The 24,345-nt window shown below is 43.2% G+C and overlaps 1 protein-coding gene across 1 annotated transcript; it reads right to left on the minus strand.

The window, feature by feature from the left end:
- Window positions 1-326: 326 nt before the first annotated feature.
- RND1 (Rho family GTPase 1) lies at window positions 327-12,459 on the minus strand. Its single transcript, XM_075591226.1, has 5 exons — window positions 12,249-12,459; window positions 11,177-11,264; window positions 5,972-6,081; window positions 5,253-5,387; window positions 327-3,960 (listed from the first exon to the last, which is right to left on the minus strand). Exons 1-5 carry the CDS (start codon window positions 12,366-12,368, stop codon window positions 3,715-3,717), a joined length of 699 nt encoding a protein of 232 aa, XP_075447341.1. The 5' UTR covers window positions 12,369-12,459; the 3' UTR covers window positions 327-3,714.
- Window positions 12,460-24,345: the final 11,886 nt, after the last annotated feature.

Genomic DNA, 24,345 nt, shown 5'->3' on the forward strand with positions numbered 1-24,345 from the left:
AAATGTCGCAGTCTTTCTAATATGGTCCAAATGTTTTTTTTTTTAACAAGTCACCTTGTCATTGTTATACTGTGTTGTGGAAAGGTACAGTAGACATACATGAGTTTTTTTGTGGGTCCCCTTAAATTGAGCTTTTCCTAAGACTGATTAACTCCGCCCTGATCACTACAATATTGGCATCACCAGCTGTGTCTTCACTTAGATATCAGATGGAATAAGTTAATCCATATTTCATGTTGTGCTTTTTCGCAGATCTTAAATTACATTACAGTTGTTACGTGGCAGAGTGCTTTCACCTTAAAGAGACTTTAATGAATCTTGCAATGTGAGACTGAGGCTTTTATTATTTAGGAAGCTCAAGAAATGAAACCCTGCCAACCCACCAAGGTAAACCATTCACTGGCAGACAGAAGGAGGCACCATTTAGCTCAGCAGTTGACCAAATGCACTACATGGAAGTATAATTACTTCAATAATACCAATCCGCTGGCCTCCAAAAATCTGTTTCTAAACATTAATTTCTACTTATAACACATTTTAAATAAAAATGAGTGTTTGAAAAAGCACAGGCTGCAGAAGAGCAATCATGAATTTTGAACATTTTTGATACTACTGTTAAGAATCATTGATTTAGCTCATATGGTAGTTTATGAGATTATAAACCTCTAATCAGTAGGCTTTGAAGCCACTGTCCCCTTAGTCAGGACTGAAATTTACCTTGGCAGGGTAGCAATTTTGTGGCTAAAATGTTTACCAAACATTGAAGAATTAAACAGGACTGTGCAAATGGTTATAATGCAGCAGTGTCAATGTAGAATCCACTAACACCAGGTCAAGTGTGATAACAAGCCAGTTTTGTACTGTGTTTCCCATACATCCCTGGTCAGTTAACAGCTTTGGTACTCGAGGAAGATCTGCAGAGTCCAACCTGGATGATTATCAGATTGTGGTCTTTGTAATGTTGCCCAGTACAATGTTGACAAAAATGTACTTGGTTAAATACATTTTAGTAACCAGGAACGCAATACTTTTAATGCATATACCATAAAGGTTGCAAATTAATATTTGGAAGACATTGGAGATAGAATTACTCTTCCAGGGTCACACACAGCACTGTTGGATCTTGAATGCTTTCTTGATTAGAGGGATGACCATATGGTTAATAATTTATGTAGGCAATAGAGTTATTTTTACCCTTCTCAGGAACGATTCTACCCTTCGGCATTCTTAAACACAAAGTCTCATACCCCCCAAATTAATCAGATTGTTAGTCTTGTTACCAACACAATACATAGCTGATCCATAATTAGAAATATTTTAATACTGTTCTTTATCACCATTTATTCTAGGGGAAAGTACCGTTTAGATATATTTGCGCCCCCCTCAATTTCCTGGGTTGTACTAGATGTCTTTCCATATGCAGATTTGCAATATGGTGCAGGTCTTTCCAGCAGTAATGCTGGCAATTACAATCCCATATGGTACAAAAACAATTTTTTTCTACTAAATACCTAGATTTATCCTAATCACACTTCAAATTAAAATATATTTGTTTTTACAGATATTAATGCAGATAGGCCTGTTAACTAGTTTGTTTAATTAATTTCCCAATAAAAAAAAATTGCAAGTCAACTTGGCCCAAAATGTTCCATACTGTATCTTTCAGCCTGATTACCATTGGTCCACAGTCTTTTCTAGTCTATTACTTTCCGTTCCTAACACATGCAGAGTTTAAATTCTGGGACAGCAACCTCCACACTGACAAATTGTATGTTAGTTACCTACTTGTTTAGAAAGGAGGCAGCGCTATCAAGCTGTGTAACATTACCCCTAAATACACCTTTCCAGAAACAGCCAGCAACTAAAGTGGCATATTTGAGACATCAAGGGGGCTGACAAACTAATCTCACAGTTGTAATTCTTACTACTTGTGGTACAGTATATTAGAGGCCCACCTTTAAATGTGCACCAAAGCACACATTTAGAAGAAGCCATTTTCAAGAACATTACTAGACTGACAATTGTAGAAATCATCCAAATGCTTTGTTTTATTGGACTGCATGTAGCTTCAGATTAACCCCTTTGTTCCACATTATAATATTGTAGCATATGGTCCCTGCTGTTTAGGCGCTTCACATTTTTACATGTTCTCCACCAAAGTGCCTGGCTTCTCCAGCAGTGGTAGAATTCAAGATGCCTCACAAGAGGAAAAGTGTTGTTCCTCAAGTCAGAGTCACCAAGAGTTAAAATCCAGCTGACACGAGCAGTCAGAAATTCCTACTTAAGTAAGCACTATACTACCAAGGTCAGGAAACTCAATGGCCATTTAAAGACTAGATGAGGGCAGAAAATAGTCAGGCACTTTGGACACAAAAAAAAAAAAAAAAAAAAAAAAAAAAGCGTTCCAACGAGACAAAATAATCATTTGAGGATTTGTATGTTACAGTGACTAGTAACTTATTTAAAACTGCCCTGAGCCTTGAAATCTTAGAAGGCAGGTATGTTATTAGTAGTGACCTACAGCACTAAACTGGTCAGGGCTCTCCAATCAAATATTTAGTAAAAGCCATAACGTGTAACATGGCCAAATATACTTTTGTTGCAGAGTACGAACCTTTAAAGCTGGCTCCAGAGCAGAATGCTTAGAAAAACCTATTGCCAGCTCTGACTTCAGGCATGTCACCATCTCCCTGTACTTTAGTTACAGAGCTTGGAATGTAGGCCCTTCATTATCCTGGCACTGAATGTGTAAGCAGCACTAAACTAGTAGTGAGGGGGTTTGCCTCGAGCAGGGATTGCCAACTCCAGCACTCAAAGGCCACCAACAGACCAGGTATTGGGAATATCCTGGCTTCAGCACAGGTGACTGACAGCCACCTGTGCTGAAGCAGGGATATCCTTAAAACCCAACCTGTAGATGGCCCTTGAGGACTCTAATTGCACCAACGACCATCTAATGGAGTAGAATTTAATTGAGTGCCAGCCCAATGTGTCCATTGGCATGCACTAAACTGGATGCAAGTACATAGATCTTATGGGTGCAATGAACCTTGGGACCAAAGCAGTAGTGTGTATACTTTATAATAAAAATGGATGTGAAACAGGTTTATTAATATCTTAAGTCGCCCATGAGGCTCTGAAAGACAAGACAAGTTCTTTACCCCCATATTTTCAATAAATAAATGTAGTATCACAGATCAAGCATACAGGTTTACTGTTGATTTAAAAAAAAAAAAGAAATCATAATTTACAGTCCTCAGCACAGGGAAGGCAGCCACCCTATCCAGTAGCTTCACCAGCTCCTCCTACAATAATGTACAGGCACAAGTACCAGAAGGGTTAATACTGTAGCATTTTGACAAGTCCTGAGACTTAGCCAAAGTTTGGGAAGGGATATATCCCTAGTTAAAAGCAGCTTTATAGTGGTCATAAAAATAAAAAATTAAAACTAAACACAATTCTGTTTTGCCCCCCCATTCCCAAGTCCAAACGTCCTCCTTCATGTGCAATCAGTCTTTGTGCAAATCTATTTCTTCAGTTTCTCCCAGCTGTTCCTGGGGGTGAGGGGGGGGGGGAATGGGTGAGGCTACCAGTTTCAGAATCTTCACCCCATGCCCATTCTTCTTGTCTCCTGGAACCACCAGTGGTGACTTAGAACTTAAGGGAATGTCCAAAGTCTCATACAAGTGTCCGTGCTGTGCGGGCAATACAGCCCTACATCAGACAGCAGCTCTTGGCCTTCTCTTTCTTGAAGGTGGAAGAGATTAGCTCTGAGCGGCTGGGTAGATTTAGCAGTCTCTTGGACAGGCTCCGGACTGGGCTTCTGCGGCTGGGGGGAGAAGGCTTGGTCAGACATACAGAGGATGCGGACCGGAATATGCTGTGCACACTCTTTTCTGATGTGAAGGCGGAACACTCCAGATAGCCCTCTGCTCCTAGTTGTTTGGCTGCAGCACAACCCTGGAATAAAAGGTCAGTCAAGAATGTTAATAAGAACATTTGTATTGAGCGTGCCGTCTCTCCAAACGACCCCCCTCTCACGGCTACCCGGTGTCACCCCGGAGCTCAAAATCTCCCGTGCTCAGCGGGGCATAATCAGCAATACAAAAAACAAAAATAGGAGCGCATGAAAATGAAACCAGAATACATATATTTTTATCATGAAAAATCATTCATCATACAAAAAAAATACACATAATACAGTAATATAATAATAACCTGGTGTAAATTGACACAAATAAATTATGCACGAGCCCTAGCCACACAGGAATAATGGATGTAAACACCCAAATGCACAACCCTAGATTGTGACAGGGAAGGAGAGGTGCTAGGAATGCAAGATGTTATAGAAAAAAGAGACCTTAAGCACTAGAATTCCCCTTTGTGCTCCACCATCTACACAAACGCAGTCATAACGCAGCGACGCACAGCCGTGACGACGGTCAGTTTGTGTAGATGGTGGAGCCCTACCTGCCACGAGGAGCACAATGGGGAATTCTAGTGCTTAAGGTCTGTTTTTTCTATAACATCTTGCATTCCTAGCACCTCTCCTTCCCTGTCACAATCTAGGGTTGTGCATTTGGGTGTTTACATCCATTATTCCTGTGTGGCTAGGGCTCGTGCATAATTTATTTGTGTCAATTTAGACAAGGTTATTATCTGTATTGTGTATTTTTGTTTGATGAATGATTTTTCATGATAAAAATATATGTATTAATTCTGGTTTCTTCTGGTTATTTTCATGCGCTCCTATTTTTGTTTTAAGAATGTTAATAAGCAGTCTCACGCAACATTGTGCATATTTTGCAAATAAAAGCATTAGAATTATGTAAATTGAAGCAACTGTTACAATTCCACCTTGGATGTGGCTGCCTAATACTTTAACAATTAAATGGTAAGATTGTTGTAAACCTGTCAAATCCATATGAAGTCAGGGGAAGAAAATGTATCAAGACGACATGTACATAGAAAGTGCTCAGTAGCATTTTGGCACATTTTCTAAGAATTAACCCTCAATTGGGCACTTCCCGTACCTGCAGAGACATTAACAATGGCACATGTACATAACTTGTTTTACCATGGGCTGTAATGATACGGTCACAAGGTGTTCTAGCAAGTAGTGTCCCCAGGCAAGTCCAACAGTATTATAAGGACTGATTATTATGGTTGGTCCACTTTTGCACATAGTATCGAAAAGCAAAAAGGTGATAAAATTGCCACAAGGTCAGGATTAAGATGCATCATGTACGCACCTGTTCATACGACACAGGTGCCTGCTTCTGGTTGGATAGCTCCATAATTGTGCTGAGGTCTGTACGCAGATCCGTCTTGCAGCCGATCAGAAGTATTCTTGTGCTGGGGCAATAGTCTATGACTTCAGTCTTCCACTGTGGGAAAATTACTACATTGAGACATGGCACAAATTTCAGCTGTATTACCATATTTCAGTATTGCCAGAGGGCAATTATTTACTCTGGTCAGACTGCCTCCACCCTTCCCTCCAAGCTATTGTTTTATTTTAATGGTCATTTAAAGAGGCCCAAAAGCCTACAGTGACATTTGCAAATGGCAACTCCTGCTGCGTGTTCACACATCTGTCGCATAGCAAAAGTTGAGACTCTGGGAGGGGCTCAGCCATTTTTAATGTATGTTTTGGGCCAGTTTAGGAAAAATGTTCCTAAAGTGAGCATAAAAATAAAATAAATCAGACTTGATATAACACCACTGTATAATATTGGAGGTATATACTATTAAAATAAATTAGACAACAGGCCCCTTTTACAAGACTACTTAAAACCTGACGGCAAAGGAATTTAGGCAACCCCAAAACACTCTGGTAAATTGAATGTTCTCATCCCATTAACATTGCACAACAGGGCATAGGTCAGTAGTTAAGATAAGAAACTGGGACTGTTGCCCTAGATCTTTCAGAAAACAAAAACCAGCTTGAGTACAAAGATTGTGCTCTCACCTTCTTCAGTGCCATGTCCAGACTCTCTGGTCGGCTGATGTCAAAGCAAAGTAGCACTGCATCAGAGTCACTGTAGCAGAGGGGCCGTACATTATCGTAATAGGGAGAGCCTGGAAAACAGAAGAAACTGGTTAACAGATGGTTGTTACAGGGACACAAGGAGCTACTGATTAAATGACAGTGTACTCAAATCAGAAAAAGCATCGACTTTGCAGTGATTGTATACAATATGCCACAAATACCAGTCAAAAGCCAACAAGACTAATCTCATTCTGCAGCCACTATACCCCCTCAACATGCAGCTGTTGAAAAACATGTTATTTACAACAATCAAGTGTGGGGAGAAAAAAAAAAAAAAACCTTGCCATGTTAAATAGCAAGGTCTGAAAGATACTGTTCTCCGTGCATGCTAGTGTACAGCTCAAAGCACAACCTATGTTTATAGACTCAAACTGGGTAGGTTATAGGCAGCAATTACATACACATTTTACCGAGCCTATACAAGTGCATGTTTTCTGACACCTCAATTTAAGATCCATTAATGTGTACTTGGTTTTGAAGTTCCTAATTTTACCATCCCTTATATCCGCTTTAATCCTGCGAGTATGACCTTTAAGCAGCATTCACAAAACCAGTATGCACTGTGGGACCAGAGTGTCTGCCAAAGTTTGAAAAGCTATTAAGCATACAAGGGCATTCCAGAGTTTATTTCATCATAATGATAATCTAGTGAACCCCTCCTCCCCCCGATTATATATTAAAACCGAAATCCTTAAACCAAGTCTTAAATAGTATACAATCTAATTGAGGTTTCCCCGTCAGATACCTATGTGCTGGAGCTTGAATTAAGACATTAGGTCTATTAAGATGAAGCTCCTCTACAATGCCATGTTTATTTAGATTCTATATATGAAAAGATGTATAGGCAGACTTCACTCCAAAGTGGACGAGTTGCAGGATCCTGGCTGAGAAGGCAGTTGCAAGGTTCCTATCCGAATAACAGGACTGCAAACCCCTTTCAGTTCTATATAGTGTTAGGGATGATTTAGCCACTCAGCCCAGGGAGCTTGTGTGATCGCACTGCAGGAATCTGCTCCCCAAGGAAGCCATTATCTGCTCTGCCCTTGGACACGCACAGCAGTCTCTCCATCTTTTTAAGATGGGTTTAAAAGCCACTGAGCTTAATGACTTCTCAATGGAGAGTGAGCCTGGGAACTCAGAGAGCATGCTGCTAGAGACCGACAATATGTCGCAATCTTGGCACTCCTGTCTTATTTGTTTGCTTTTTTTTCTTACAAACCCATCGCAATATGCTGCAGGCTTAGCTAAGCAAATAGACACTGGTAATGATCCTGAAGTGAAAGACGTGCATATGGTAATGCAGTCCATTGGTATGCTGGCAAGAAGCCTGGCCAAGACAAAGTGTTCAGACAGCTGCCCCCCCCCTGCACATACAGGGCAAGGGAAGCTGCTTCTAAGACCCTTAAACCTCCCCCTCCTATACTGGTTTCAGCTCAGGAGCTTCGTGCTTAGAATAGCAAATACTCCCTCCCTGATGAGAACAGTTTCCATAGCAACAAGACCAGACTAACCATGGGAAGGGACAGGAGGCTATATAGAACATACCAATGCAGCCAATATAAAAACAAATGGTTAGATGTAGAAGGACTGGTCCAGTATGCAGATACAGCAAGGGGCACAGACCCGATCAAGCACTGCCCCTTAAAGGGAGAGGAAAACAGGACTAGCTGTTTAGCCCTCTTGAATCAGTCACTAGTGTTAAAACAAGGCATTTTACAAAGAATACTTTGGTGAAGAGGAATTCTTGCACAAGTGATATAAAATGGGGGTGGAGCAGATATCCAGTCTAATGTCACAAGTAGAAAAGATGTTAACAAAGTACTTTGTAGATCAGATTTAATGGCTGAAAGCATTTCCTGCTGGGGAACGCTAGACAGTACTAAGCCCTCAATGTACTAGTTGGTCAAATCTTTCTTTTGTCAGAAGAGTGCACAAAGTTGTTAATGGCTTATGCTATCAAGTGATTTGGCTGAGGGTCCCAAGTTTAGGTTTGAGAACCCGCACCAACCACTTTCCTATAGTGGGCAGGCATCATTGTGCTGCAACAGTTCTAGCCAAGTGTGAACATGAAACAGAAGACAAATATACTCAAACTATGCTGTATGTCCACTTTAATAGGATGTAGGCAAATTGTTCTGCTTAATTAGGAGGACAAAATATTAAGCCTAATCATCTTTAGGTTCAACTGGCATTGCTAGCCTATTGTAGAAGGACTGGCTGGTGCCTGCTGCATACGTTCCCCTGGGGTTTTTATTTCACTGCGTAGCTGGCTGTAGGAGTGTGAAAGGCACGCATTGGCTCTGCGCTTCTTGCCACTGATCTGCAGCAGTGGCTGGGCTGGTGCTGCATAGCAAGTAGCCAAGAGAATCACTGTATACTGAGCATCTCAGTACTTACTGCAGCTATAGGAACTAAGCAATATTATGTGGCAGGACTCGCCAGGGGTTAAATTTCAGACCTTTTAAGTGAGGGTAATGCTACCATTCATTAGATAATTTAACAATACCATGTCACATGCGATTTTATAATTAGAATCATGTGAAAAATCAAAATACTAGCCATGCCCCATGTGCAGTGGTTAAAGCACAGCCTGAAAGCTATTAATTATGCCAAACAAGTACCAAAAAGCTTGATTTCAAATGTTAAAATTATATATTTGAATGTTTTACTCTGATCGCACCGAGAAAACGCAATGTGGTGCAGTTGATGCACTAAAAAACACAAAAATAAATTTACCTGGGGAAAGGCTATTCGTCATGAATAGGCTTGCCCAACAGGCTGTGTGCATTACACAGTCGATCTACATTAGAGATAGAGATAATCAATTTAGTAATGTCTTAAACCCATCATAAACAAATTAATAACGTTCCAACACTAATATTCTCAATGGCAGAGTAATGTCACTGTTTTTTGGAATGGGTTCCAGTTGTATTAGGGGCAAGAAATGGGTGTGAGCAAAGTAACTAGACAATGTTTTGGATCGGAAGCCAAGTAAAGGAATTCAATGGTTGGAAGGTCGTAATCTTCTTCAAACTACTGTATACTGTACAGCATTTGTTTTAATGATGGGTCCTTTCCAGAAAAGGTTACTATAACAAAAGCCCCTCTTGCAAAGTGGAAATAAAGCGTCAGGTAAAATAAATGGTCCTAAGCACCACCAATTTGCAGTACTTTTTGCCCTGAAGGTCATGACAGTCTCAGGCCTGAAAGACCAGCAAAGCCGTGCCTGCAGGCCAGACAATAGGCTTTTGATGACAATTTTCTGCAATTACAACTGCTTAAGAGGAATGTTAATACCCTCCTTCAATTGTATTAGAACATGTGCCCCCACTACCATCAAAGTCTGTACATAAACAGTGATCGAAACCAAGCATTCGGCCACCATTCCAATACATGTATAATCAGACCCCACAAACAAACCCATTACTCCCTGCTGCTCAGCTGTGGACCTGTGAAACCCCCTCCAAACACTATATAAACTGGACATTCTAAAGTCTTTTAGAGGACAATTAAAGTGTTAAATCACCAAGCCTTTGTTAATCCCATTATCTGCAAAACCTACTGCTGTGTTTAGATATACACAAATTCTTTTAAGCCTGCACAGCAATGCTTTAGGTTCCTCACACATAAGGGTGTGGCTATAATGGCATCACAGCACAGATGGAGGGGTTACCCGAGTATGAATCCCTTTGTCAACAAAAGGGGGGCAGATTTCCAACAATTAATTTGAGTACAGATTAGCAACATTACAAAACTGCAAAGGGGATTCAATAGATTAAAAAAAAAAAAACAGTTAAGACAGTATTTGTTATGTACAGTGGTATTTCTCAATTTAAAGCTATTAATCTTTGCACCACTCTGAATGACCAAATGTATAACCCCTCCACCAGATAAGGATGATCAAAACCCCACCATAAACATCAGGTTATAATATTTACAATCACCAGGACAAAAGGTAAAATAATTGTAATCAGTTATAAGCTTTTAGGGATGTCCCAGTCAATTTACTGTTGTCATGCATGGGACAATACCTTTAATTATGCATGCGACATTTGAGTATAAGCGAGTATATACACAGTACTGAATATTTATGAAGTGCATTGATCTATGCTTTGTCAATGTGCAGCAGTTCTCTGCGGCGGTGAGAATTAGAGCAGACAAGATATACCATTATGTTTAACTTCCAACAGAACAGGGATGTGCTATAATGCCACTGGGGCACAAAATTAGATTGGGAATTAATGCAAAACAGGGATTAAATTGGCAGTTTCCCATGAGTAGTTCATGTAGGGAGTATACTTTTATTTCATGTATGTACTGTATGGAGCCTTCATTAAGGCCAAGCACTGCATTTGAATAGTAGCTATACATTAAGCCCCAATTATATCTATAATTATGTTGGATAAGTCTACTAGATAGATCTGGGAAGAAGTTTGATTTATATCCAAACGATTATACAATCTGAATGAAGACTGGCAACAAATGAACATGGCTGGTCAAAGCTTTTAAACTGTTGGAATAGAAATTCATGTAACAATAGACAGAGAAGAGTGGGGAGGGGGCTGAGAAGAGCTCTACAACCATACAAAGAAAATAAACCTAATTAACCTAAAATAAAATAGGCGGTGCACCCAGTTGCAAAACAGAATAGGTAAAAAGGAAGAAGGTGCAAAACCCAAAAGACAATTGCTGAAATGCCAAACACAGGGCACTCAAATAGGTATGACAGGTAGGAACACAAAAAAAAAAAGATACAGGCCAATTGGCTGCAGCAAGCAGCATAAAGAAAGTATAGGAGGCAGCACGTCTCAGTAGGTCAAAATAATATTTTGACCTATAGAGATGTGCTGCCTCCTATACTTTCTTTATGCTGCAGCCAATTGGCCTGTATATATTTTTTGTGATCTAGAGTAGCTGTGTATTGTTTTTATTTTGTCTATTTATTTGATCTGTTTTTGAATAAATCATTTTTTTGTACCTGTCATACCTATTTGAGTGACCAGTGTTTGGAGTTTCAGCAATTCTCAGTTTTTTGGGTTTTGCACCTTCTTCCTTTTTACCAACAATAGACGGAGCCCTAGTAACCGCAATGTGATGGCAGAACTTGGCATGGAGGAAACCCACCTGATGTGTCCCATAAGCTGAGCTCCACACGCTGCTCCTCCGTCTCTAGGCTGGCTGTGTAGTTTTCAAACACTGTAGGTACATAGGTCTGGAAACGAGATACAAATAGCTGTGACTCACTGACAACACTGCAGCCCACAGGTGCTTTTTATGCAACATGACACAATGAGCTGGGACACCACGGCAGCCAACACAAGCAGGAGGAACTGCAGACAAGAGCGCTGCCACCCACGCAACACAAGACTGCGGGACACACCACTGCGGCCAGCGCAAGCACACGCGTCCCAGTGCCACCACTGCAACATACAGGAGGTTATCAACACGCAGGGTGAATGCAGCACATACACAACCCAGACAAGGGGTGGGGGGGGAGAGAAAAAAGCCACAGTCAGACAGTATGTACATGCTGATCTGATCACAGTGGGGGAGGTATTCACTGCTGTATTCTGATTCTCTTTGGTAGAATACCGCTTACATTTTAATAAAGTAAGCGTTTAAAATGATTAAATACCCTCACAGGGGCAGCCATCCAAGCACATTGTATCCAAACAGATAGCAACTGAAAAGCCAGCACTCCCATCATAAACTAGTGATTCCCTACAGACCTTAAGGAATTGCATTTAGCAAAGCAGGTAGATGCCATATGCTCACCACTGTGCCCATCAGACAGGCTGCGTGTATTAACCTCACCTGCTTAAAGGGTATAAACACCAAGACACCACCTCCCCAACCTGCACTTAACCCCATCGCTGCCAGTGAATCCACTTAATTCCCACTCCGTTCAAACATTGAAAACGGTTAACTACTTAAGTGTACCTATATATAGTGTGTTTTAATAGCTTCCCCAGAGACTGCAGCACCATCACCTGCCGTGTTCTCCCGGGGGATGGGGGGAGCCTGGGGAGATAATGCAGTCACAGCTGAGTGCACAGGAATGCCAGCAATGTGACTTGGGACATGGGAACAGGGGTTATAGGCTACTGCAACAAAGCGCTAAATCAATGACCTTCAATCTAAAGCTGGCAGCTCAGTCACACATGAATAAGAGTAGCGAGCATCGTCTGTAACTCACCTCCGGGTAACAGTCCTTTGCCAGCACTTGCAGCATTGCCGTCTTCCCACAGTGCACATCGCCGACCAATACCAGCTTACATCTGACCACGGCAGGCGGGGGACTCCTTCTCTCCTTCATTGTGTTGCAAAAAAAAGTCTTGAGACGTGCGCGCGAAATGACCAGCTGCACAGAACACACACAACGTATACACACAGATACTGAGAGCCTCGCCAGGGCTGGCTGCTTATATAGGGCGCCTTCAGCCAATCACAAGCCGAGAGCGCCATGGCCTTTAGCCAATCAGAAGCTGGAGCTTGCTGGGCGCCCCTCCCCTTGATCAGTTGTAGTGCGCCCGGGCATCCCGCAGCCCCCCCTCCTTCCCCGGGAATGAGACAGAGGTGATAATAATGGTATCATATGCAGCATGCATTGTCACGTGAGCCGTGCCAGTGCCTGCCTGTGTCTGGGAATGAGGGCTGCACAGGGCCCAGGGCTGCAGTGCAGGGGTGTACAGTCTGCCACTTGTAATAATACGCACCTCTGATATATTATTGTTGTTGTTCCTATTGTTTAATGTATGAGGCAGCCTGGATTTTGCAGTCACAGTAACAATGGAGGGGACGAGAAAGAATGGCGTGCACGTTGTATGACACAATGATATAACAGTATCATTGTTTGCTAGATAATTAGAAGCCGACACTCCTGAGACTTGAGCAAGGCTTCTCTTGGGAGCCGACACGTTGATAGCTTTGTAATAAACTTTATTCCGTTTTCCTAGTCCCGGAATGCCTGCTTCCATCTTTTCTGTATATAATCTATCCATATTATATTGCAGTCACAATTTTTTTTTATGGAGAATCAAAAATCACAAGAATTGTGAAATTGTTTCTTCAGTGCGGTTAGGAGACTCAATTGAGCTCTAATGCATATACATTATTTGTGACAATAATTGTTCATTTTACAGTTCAGTATTTTGTGCCTCAATTTACAAAGCTATTAAATATACCTCCTAGCAGTGGGTTTAACCTTAAAAATATAGTGTAACATGTCCTTTACGAATACAAATATTATCATTGAAATAGGGCATATTTTTAAAATAAAGTAACATAATACCTTTTATAATGTATAGCATAGGGTTGTCAACGTCCCTTATATACAGGATGGTCCCTTATTTCATTGACTAGTCCTGTTGTCCAGGAAAGGTCTGTCGGGACGCATAATTGTCCCATATATTAGTGCCTTAATGTGAAATGCCTGAACTTAAACTTACTGTAATTAAATCCGTGATAAAAACATAATAGAGTTCTAGTTGCCTTTTCTGATAGATGTCACCTGACTAAATTATTAAAATAATAAAGTTAGGACAGTGCCTGCTCATCTCATAATCCCATGACACCCACCCGTATAGGCGTTACTCAGTGCGCGCCTTTCCCCGAACCGCCGAGAGCAGAGATGATAAAACCCAAAGAATATAGCGGTCAAGCGGGAGATACCACTCAGCGCGCAGCATTTGCAAATCATTCATCGCTCATTATGATGTCACACTTTCATACTGGATTTCAGCGTCCCGTATTATAACAACTTAAATGTGGCAACCCTATAGCATCACAGTATAAAACTTAACAAGTTGTGATTTATTGCATTAAAACGGTATAACACCATTCCCAAACAAAATTGTAGTACCCCCGGAAACCTTCCAGGAAACCCGAGGATTCTATTACATTGAACATGTTATTGGAAGCTCAAATAATATTTGTATTTACTGCACAATTTGACCATGTCCAAATGCACAGTACCACTACTTTTTTAAACCACTTTCACCGCTGCATTATGCACTGCAATTTGAGCCCCACAAATATTATTTGACATCTTTATTATTAATTTGCTCAGAAATAGATACAATCAGAGACATGTTTTAAGGATAAAAAAGGTTAAAGGAAGCTGAACACCTATATATTTGTTTTGTGTTGTGTCAAAGTACAGTGTATAACGTATTTCATATCTTTGGTGCTGCAGGGAAATGTCGCAACGTATTTGAACTTTCCCTAAACTTCCTCTCTACTTGGAAAGGGTTTTGCTTCCAGCGCTTCCGTAACTGTTTACGACACACTGGGTAGTTGGGAATTTCAGTCATGGAATCCAGTAGTCTCTGTAGAAATGTTGATTGGGAAATTCCCTTCCTTGTTCCTCCAGTAAAGGTGAAAGCTGACAAAATCCTTCTAAATATTCCAGGAAAGCTCTTTGACTGCTTTGTTTATTCTACTTCAGGCACTGACTACTACTCTAATAAGTTTACACAGGACTGAGAGAGCGAAAGTCATGTTGGAGGATATATTAACTGGTACAAACTGGAGCATTGCTCCAAAACAGCTACACGTTGCATCATTTTGACCCGGTGTGACGATACTGTATCAAAGTGCTTTGCTTCAGATTTCCTCCACTTGCGCCAGTGACCATTTTGGGAGTGGTTATAGGAGTTAAGGGAGGAGTTGATCCAGTTTGGTAATCAGATGTATTCAAAACTGCACCTTTAACTGTTGCAGTTTTACTTGTATGTTTGTGTTTATTTATATAGCAAATAAAGAGTATAGTCTTGTACACCATGAGTAATGTAAGCAATATAGGCAAAACAATACTTGCGTTTATGATAGTACCGGTGCAACCTGGTTCAGGGAAAACCTGTCTGGGTGAGATCCTTAGTATAGAGCAGTGAAATAGGCGATCCAGAGCACTACGGATTTTTGCAAAGAAATTTATTCTTTCAGTGGCACACACGACTGGCCAGTCACTTGAAAAAGAACTCTGTGCAGTTCAAAATATTGTGTGTGCCACTGAGAGAATAAATTTCTTTGCAAAAATCCGTAGTGCTCTGGATCTCCTATTTCACTGCTTTATTTATATAGCGCCATTAATGTACATAGCGCTTCACAGTAGTAATACACGTGGCAATCATATAAATAAATAATATAAATTACTTTTGCTTTGCGTGAAATAAATCAGCCAGGTCTGCGGTGGTGTTAACTTCTGCTCATGAGAGATCTAGACCGAACGGAAAAAACAAGATTAACAAGCTTTGTAAATAATAATAACAACTTTATTTCATACTAGCTGAGAGACCCGGCGTTGCCCGTGAGTTAACACAGTGGACAGGAGGGGGGGGACACAGTGGACAGGAGGGGGGGACAGTGGACAGGAGGGGGGGCAGTGGACAGGAGGGGGGGAACAGTGGACAGGAGGGGTGGGGGGGACAGTGGACAGGATGGATGAGGGGGACAGTGGACAGTAGGGGGGGCAGTGGACAGGAGGGGGGGCAGTGGACAGGAGGGGGGGGGGCAGTGGACAGGAGGGGGGGGCAGTGGACAGGAGGGGGTGCAGTGGACGAGGGGGGACGACAGTGGACAGGAGGGGGGGGACAGTGGACAGGAGGGGGGGGGACAGTGGACAGGAGGGGTGGGGGGGGCAGTGGACAGGAGGGGGTGCAGTGGACAGGAGGGGGGGCCAGTGGACAGGAGGGGGGGACAGTGGACAGGAGGGGGGGCCAGTGGACAGGAGGGGGGGCAGTGGACAGGAGGGGGGGACAGTGGACAGGAGGGGGGGACAGTGGACAGGAGGGGTGGAGGGGACAGTGGACAGGAGGGAGGGGGACAGTGGACAGGAGGGGGGGGACAGTGGACAGGACGGGTGGGGGGGACAGTGGACAGGAGAGGGGGACAGTGGACAGGATGGGTGGGGGGGACAGTGGACAGGAGGGGGGGGACAGTGGACAGGAGGGGGGGGCAGTGGACAGGGTGGGTGGGGGGACAGTGGACAGGAGGGGGGGCAGTGGACAGGAGGGGGGGACAGTGGACAGGAGGGGGGGGCAGTGGACAGGGGGGGGGGGTTGCTTAAAATGTCCGGGTCCCTCCTCTCCTCTCCCCCTGTATGTTTCTCCGCTCTCCCCTCTCTCTTTCCGCTCCTCCCCCCCACCCCCCATGCGCAGCTCCGGTCCCCACCCTACAGTGTCTGACACACACAGTGACACACACACACACACAGTGTCCCACACACACACACTCACAGATATGTCACCTCTCCTTCCGGGCGCCGCCATCTTAACTGTAACTGTTTCATACGCCCATAATATATATTTTCTTTAACTGTGCATGCAATGTCTTGTATATAATGTATACCCTGTTCATTTATGTAACTGTACTTGTAACCATGTACTATTTGTTTTACTCTGTGCCCAGGACATACTTGAAAACGAGAGGTAACTCTCAATGTATTACTTCCTGGTAAAATATTTTATAAATAAATAAAATAAATAAATCTTAGGCACTCGGCGCCGCGAGGGAGGAAGGGGGTCCTTCCGGGCGCCGCCATCTTAGGCACTCGGCGCCGCCGCCGCGAGGAAGGAAGGGGGTCCTTCCGGGCACCGCCATCTTAGGCACTCGGCGCCGCGCCTGCCCACTGCCTGTCCCCCCGCCGTGGCGGGAGGGAAGTGAGCGCCGGGGAGGGAGGTGAGTGAGCACTGGGGAGGGAGGTGAGTGAGCGCCAGGGAGGGAGGTGAGTGAGCGCCGGGGAGGGAGGTGACTGAGCGCTGGGGAGGTGAGTGAGCACCGGGGAGGGAGGTGAGTGAGTGCCAGGGAGGGAGGTGAGTGAGCGCCGGGGAGGGAGGTGAGTGTGATGGGGGGGAGAGGACAGAGTGAGTGAGAGTGTGTGTGTGTGGCCGAGGGGGAAGAGAGTGGCAGTTGGGTGACGTCAGACCCACCAATCTGATTGGCCAGAGGCTGAGAACCAATCAGATTCACCGCAGCTAGTACCAACCTTTCGATTTTATATATTAAGATATTACTATTCTCCCAATGGGATTCAAAGCGCATCACAATTACAATGCAGTGCGCAGTACGCAGCACATAGGATTCTTACAGACACAATTCCTGTTGTCAGCTCCTTGTGACCTTGGGCAAGTCCCTTTATCTCTGTGCCTCAGGAAACAACATTATAGGTCAGCAGTGCGCAAACTGGGGGGCGTGCCTCCCAGGCGGGGGCGGGAGAATTTGTAGGGGAGGAGGGTGCAGGCGGTTACAGAGGCCCCGCGCTCTTCCCAAATGCCGGGGGAGGCGTGAGGCTTCTATAACTCACTTACTTGCTCTCTGCGGGTCTTTGGTGACGCGTCACCATGGGATCATCTGACGTCACGCATCGCCATGGCAACGCGCATCAAATGACACGGCGGATCACGTGACGTCATTTGACGCTTAGTCATTGGGAGAGGTGGGGCGCAAATGCTGCTGCTCTTGGGCAGGGGGGCGCAGCTCAATAAGTTTGCGCACACCTGATATAGATTGTAAGCTCAACTGCTCCATGTGAACTGTTAAAAGTTATTTACAAACATGTTGTTTGAAAACAAACATAACAACCGCGCTCCGAGCTTTGCCTCGTTACGTAGGATCCATTCCTTCAGTGTTAAAGCACAGTTTTACTATGTTTTTAGAAATCAACCATTGGAAGACATTCCCACGAATTCCAAAAACGGCAAGCCTCATTATCGTCAACACAATGTCACTTACTGAGGTCAGAATTATTCCATGAGATGTCACTTCTTAGTCCAGAGTCTTCAGGCTTCCCTTCATTTGGGTTCTTGGCCCCACAGACAATGTGGGACTGATAGCTCAACTGAGACGGGGACTGGCACAGCTGGTAAGCTGCTTAACCCAACAGCATGTCCAGCTGCAACTGTCCATCTGCCTGTAGGTTTCTATATGTAGGGAGGTGTTAGAATGGGGGTGGTGTATTCACGGAGCACCTGTCCCCCACAGAGAGAGGTGTCTGGCTCACACATTATGTGCCTCATCAGGCTGTTGACACAGGCTGCTGAGAGCTCACGATCACTGAGGGGCTCAATGCCCCCTCCTGCTTCAACAAACACGTATGATGGTGCCTGTGTCTCTACAGCCCATGGCTGAATGGTATCAGACTGGGTAGGAGAGAGACAGGGGTGATAAGATTAAATTCAGAAAGAAGCCAAGCTTCCCCGTGGAGTACTGTATGAGCTCTCAGACTACTCCCAGCCATTAACATTGTCGTCTCGGGGCACATCAAGAACAACATTTTTGGATGACATTTTTGTTAGCAACCTATAACGAATTTCCGTTAAATAAAAGCATTCAGCCATATAACATCTCACCTAAAATGTTTAATGGGGTTTTTATAACTTAAGATATGGTTAATTGATCTGAGAATGTAAATGGAAGTGGATGGAAAAACAAAGCACTACTTGCACCAGAGCATGAAAAAATGAGTTAAGCAGAGTGTGTACCCATGTACTAACTATTTATTGGATTCAGGTAAAAACAGCTACATAATGGGGTACCCGAGACCCCCACCAACGCATTTCAACCGCTAGGTCTTTCTCAAGGTGACTAAAGATAATAGTCACCGGGCAGTTTATGTATCCTCAATGCGCGCCACACCCGCCAATCCTGTTCACTTCCTGAAGCGACGCAAGACCGGTGACCACTGACGAAACTTCAAAACAATCAAACTTTATTAACAAATGAACAAACATAGACAATGTGAGTGCCCGGTGAGTAAAAAACAGTGTTTTAAAATCAAGAAACAAAAGAAAAAACATATACTAATCTTATGTAGCCCTTTTTCTGAACGTCTACCTAAGGGACTACTAACCGCTGACTAGCACCTGTGGCTCCAGGAGATCCGAGCCTCCGCTGACTGGGAGCCTGGGGTACAACACACTCATAACGTAGCGCCGCGCCTCCACTTACCCAGGATCCCCATTATAGAAGATCTGCCCTGAGCAAGAACCATACCATACCATACATTGTGGAACAAGCAACCTTTTACTATTTCTTATCCGTGACAACTCAGGGGCAACATAACATAGTACAACATGCACTCAACTCTTAGCATTGATATAACTTCTGTTCACTCTATAACCATTCCTATAATAAAGTGGCTCGGCCACACCTCAAAAGGGATATTGTCCTGTACATTGGTGGCTCTGCCACGCTCTCATAGAGTATGTCCTTATGACCGGGGAAAGAATGTTATCAATCCGCTAGCCACCGCTAGTGTCTACTTAAGTTAGTGTTAAGGCGGGATCAGCGCCTGATGACCGGTGTCGGTGCACTTGATGTATTCCAAATACCTCCCGGTCACGGCGGTGACCACACCTCTTCTCAAAGGGTCCGTCGTATCTGTTCCAGACCTTTCGCTGTTACTCCGCTCCACCGTCTGCTCCCAGACCAAGATGGCGGTCCACAACTCCGTGCGCTGGAAAATGTCTAACGGGACACTCCCTATCCACTACGGCCGTCCCTACAAATGCTGCGCCCTACAGTGACGTGGGGAACACTCCTCGGGACCTGGGAATAGTCTCTGGCCTAAGCAGGCGGGTCACGGACCCCCTGCTCTCACACTCCCTATTCCGGCAATCACCTCCTTGCTTTTCCTAGCGTGGTCTCCTCTCCCACGCTTCCTGTTCTCCTCCCCTAACAATCCGGCCTGTCCATTGGCTCCCAGCCGCAGCCGACTCCTCCAAGGTTCGCGAGGTTAAAGTTCAGCACATAGTCCCTCCTTATTGGTTCGCTATTCGCGCGCTTCCATGGCGCATGCGCAACATTGCCTTGACACAGTGACCTCTCAACCTTGCACAACAATATGGCGGCGCCCTGCACCAACTAGCCGGCGCGGAACCCGACATACAATGTACTTATAGACGTTGTGCTAACACATCCTTACACTTAAAATGGTTAAAAAACAAATAATTTTTTTATCATTGTTTAGTATTTAAGATACCAATAATCGTGTTGTAAAGTCTTCATAAATACGAAAATTGGGAGCCACGCTTGCATCGCGTTATAAGCGGATTCGCGTTGTAACGGATCGCGTTATAACGGGGTTGAGCTGTACTGTATAGTGTCAATATGTTATATAACATTACATAACCACACCTGTGGTGTTGTGCGCATATGAAATATGGAATGTTATGAATAATAAGGATAATGTATATTTATAAAGTATTCCTCTATAAAGATCACAAAATAATTAATAATAATAAGCCAAAACTATGTGCTGTCCACGTGAATGAATAAATAATCCATTCATATCAGGACGCTCATATCAAAGCTTCAATTTCATTTTGCAACACTCTTAAGCAGATCACCACTAGTGTGACCTAATGTGTAAAAATTCCTATCTGTACATAAATGACTAGAGAAAGAGAACATGGAAGGTATATCCATACAACACAAAACCTTTTCCATTTAATTTGTCTACCTACAAAGTATAATATGGATATCGATAAAATTGAATATCTACGCCTGCAAGCTAGCTCAAAAACAGTAAATCAAAATCCATGATGATTGAACTGAGAACATGCACAAAACTATTTTATAATGATTATAATTGTAATTACTCATAGCACCCAATTGAATCACTACAGAAATGGTCCCAAATCCCAATCAGAATTCAGGCCGTAGGGTATTCTGGTTCTCAATGTGAAAATCCAATAATCACGTTGGTCCAGTAATTTGATCCTATTGCCCCCTCTGATGGGATTGGGAACATGTTCTATTCCCATATAGGAAAAGGTATCCACACTTCATAAACTGCAGTTAGTGAAGTGTTGTGAAACTGGATGGGTAAGGTCCCCCTTCTTGATGAGCCTCAAATGTTCCATAATACGAACTTTGAGTGCTCGCGTAGTCCGGCCCACATATTGTTTACCACATCCGCAGTTTAATAAATAAACTGTGAATGTGGTATTACAATTAATGAATGATAAAGTGGAGAATTCCGATCCTGTACTAAATGACGAGAAGGTGGGACCTGGGGTCATATGTTTGCATGATATGCATTTAAAGCTTCCCCTTGGTAAATTGCTACGTCTGGAACTACTTTCGGAGAACAGACTAGTTGAAACAAAATTAGCAATTGTTTTTGCTTTTCTAAAAACAAAGTGGGGGCCCTCTGTATACACCCGTTTAAGTAAAGGGTCTGTTGAGAGAACCCCCCAGTGTTTTCTGATTATGGTTTTAATTTGATTTGCTTGTATATTAAATTGGGTAATAAACAGTGGATGTTGATCAACACGCCTATTATGACCCTTTCTCTGTTGGTTCAACAAATCCGTTCTGGACATACAGTTGACTTCATCCAATGATCTTTTTAGATCTAAAGATAAGTACCCTCTGTCCTCAAACCTGGCAAGGAGTTCTTGAGATTGTATCATAACATCTTCTTCTGAGGAACATATCCTTTTTAGCCTAATTAAACTGTCCCTTAGGGATTCCTTTTAAAAGGGACTTGGGATGGCAGCTGTCAGCTCTTAAAAAAGTGTTTCGTGAATTAAGTTAATCGAAAAGCATCAGAGCCAATTGTCATATTTATATTGATAAATAAGAGTAGATCTAAATAATGAATATGGTGAAAATCATAATTGTGAGTGAAGTGTAAATTTAAATTATTGTGATTTAAATAATCAATAAAAGATAACAACGTGTTGACGTCACCCTCCCAAACAATAATCAGGTCGTCTATGTATCTCTATAGAAAGTGCTAAATTGCCGATAGGGGTTTCTATCTCCAAACACATGGACCAACTCCCACCAACCTAGAAACAGGTTGGCATAGGAGAGAGCAAAACTAGTGCCCTAGATCTAAGAATGTAGGCCAGAAAACCTAACTGTGAAAACGCACCTTGACAAGTACCACAGATACTGTATATATATATATATATATATATATATATATATATATATATATATATTATATATATATATATATATATAAAAAGAGACAAAAAAACTGCTGCGCTAGCTGGAATACCAAACCACAAACGTGGTAAAAATATACATTAATGATATACAAAAAAATAATAACTAATAACTGTTAGTACAAAATAGCTGGTAAAAATAAAACATAATGAACATACAACACAAACACGTGGGAAGGAAAGGGTAAATGGATGAGGGAAAGGAATAGAAAAGGGGAGGGAATAAAAAGCCCCAAGAGAAGTGGTGTATAAAATAAAAATAAAATAATAAATGAAAAAGTGTCTTTCAACAGCTACTGGTCGTCGCTGCCAGTCTTCAGGTAAAAACCACCTTCCTCTTAATCTGCAGAACGAAAAGAAGACAGCGCGGCTCCTATAGCATAATACTGTGATTTAATAATAAAATATACGTGTAGATAGATCACGGACACTTACAATGTGCAAAGTAAAATAAGACAATGATATAAGGTCTTTACAGTCACCCGATGGAGCCTCCGTGGATGAATGACGTGTATGGTGTCCAATACACTTCTGCTGTGGATGCCAGGAGGATGCGCGCGCACCCGGTCTCCCCCTGGTAGTAAATCCCGCGAGAGTGAATGTCCTCCAATACTACAGGATACTGACACGGCAGTCAGGCTACCTGCATCAAGATGTTAAGCGTGATAGATCCGGACCGGCTCCAAAGCGAGCGAGATACCAAATAACTCAAAATGTACTCAAAATATGAGTGTTGTATTAAAAAGTCCAATACTAGCTAGTATAGGAGCTAGCACAGTATGTACAGACATGGCCTTTAGCGCTCATGGGACGAGAGTTCACTAGTGTCAGTAATGACTCATAAAATTTCGATCTCTGTTTAGGCCACTGCTAAGGGTCCCGAACAGTTGCATAAATTTGTATTCATGCAACCGTCTCTCTTTCGGTGTTTTAAGATTACCTTTGAGTATGGCAACCCTCAGATCGTTCATCTTATGGCCAGAGTCAGAGAAATGTTCGCCAACAGGACTGTCTCTTGTACCGCATGTGATGCTGTGGCGATGCAGGTTCATTCTCTTGTTTAGCCCCTGCCCTGTCTCACCTATGTAGTAGCAGCCCCCTGGGCATTTCATGCACATGATGAGGTACACGACATTGCTGGAAGAACAGGTGAACCTTCCTCTGATTTTGTATTCCCGATTCCTGTGTGGTATTTGTATTGTGTCCGCTGTGTAGAGCATTGCGCAGGTTTTGCATCTTGGGTCCTGGCATGGTTTTGTCCCGCATTCAGTTGTACTGCTGAATACTTTACTCCTCACCATAATATTCTTGAGATTATGGGGTTGTCTGTATGATAATAAGGGTGCTTCAGGGAAGACCTGTTGCAGTCTTGTATCTTCCTGGAGGATGGGTTGTAGTTTCCTGGCGATCTTGCATAGGGCTCCTAGGTGTGGGTTATATGTGACCACCAAAGGTACCCTGTCGCTTGTCTCCTTCTGTTTGTATTCAAGGAAATCACTTCTTGGTATTCTGGTGGCTTTGTGAATTTGCTGGTCTACAATTCTGTGGTTATATCCACGGTTTATAAAGTCTGATCTCAAGGCTTTAATCCGCTGGTCTCTGTCTGCTGTGTCGGAGCATATCCGGTTGTATCGTATGGCTTGACTGTAGATGGTTGCATGTTTGGTGTGTGTCGGGTGGAAGCTGTTGTCCCTCAAATAGCTGGCTCTGTCTGTAGGTTTGCGGTATACAGAGGTCTGTAGTTGGTTGTTCTTTATAGTAATGGTGGTGTCTAGGAAATGTACTTCCTCCGGGGAATCGGTGAGTTTGAGGTTGATGGTCGGGTGGAAAGTATTGAAGTTGTCATAGAACTGTAGGGTGTCCTGTTCGCCAGAGGTCCAAATCAGGAGGATGTCATCGATGTAGCGAAGGTATGTAAGGGGTTTCAAGAGACAGGTGGACAGAAAGTCACTTTCCAGTTTTGCGCAGAACAGATTGGCATACTGTGGCGCCATCCGAGTACCCATAGCGGTCCCGGTTGTCTGAAGGTATGTGTCATTTCCAAATGTGAAGTAGTTATGGGTCAGAATAAATTCGATGCATTTAGTCACTGTCTCTGTGAGTGGCTCCTGCGGTCCCAGAAAGTATCTGCAGGCTGAAATCCCATCCTCGTGGGGGATGTTGGTATAAAGTGACTCTACATCCATAGTTGCTAGTAGTGTTCCTGTAGGGAGGGGGCCAATGGCATTCAGTTTGTTTAGCAGGTCGGTGGTATGCTGGATATAGCTGGGTGTGTTCCTGACAAGTGGTTTTAGAATGCCCTCCACCCAGCCAGAAATATTCTCGGTAAGTGTGCCA

The sequence above is a fragment of the Ascaphus truei genome, chromosome 3 (assembly GCF_040206685.1).
Source record: "Ascaphus truei isolate aAscTru1 chromosome 3, aAscTru1.hap1, whole genome shotgun sequence".
Lineage (NCBI taxonomy): Eukaryota > Metazoa > Chordata > Amphibia > Anura > Ascaphidae > Ascaphus > Ascaphus truei.

Excerpts from the sequence above, each read along its gene's own strand:
- RND1 (XM_075591226.1), bottom strand. The coding sequence starts at position 12,368 with ATGAAGGAGAGAAGGAGTCCCCCGCCTGCCGTGGTCAGATGTAAGCTG. Across the intron at positions 6,082-11,176 it reads CAGCTTATGGGACACATCAG|GCTCTCCCTATTACGATAAT; the intron begins GTGGGTTTCCTC and ends TCTGTTTTCCAG. Across the intron at positions 5,388-5,971 it reads TGGACATGGCACTGAAGAAG|TGGAAGACTGAAGTCATAGA; the intron begins GTGAGAGCACAA and ends ATTTTCCCACAG.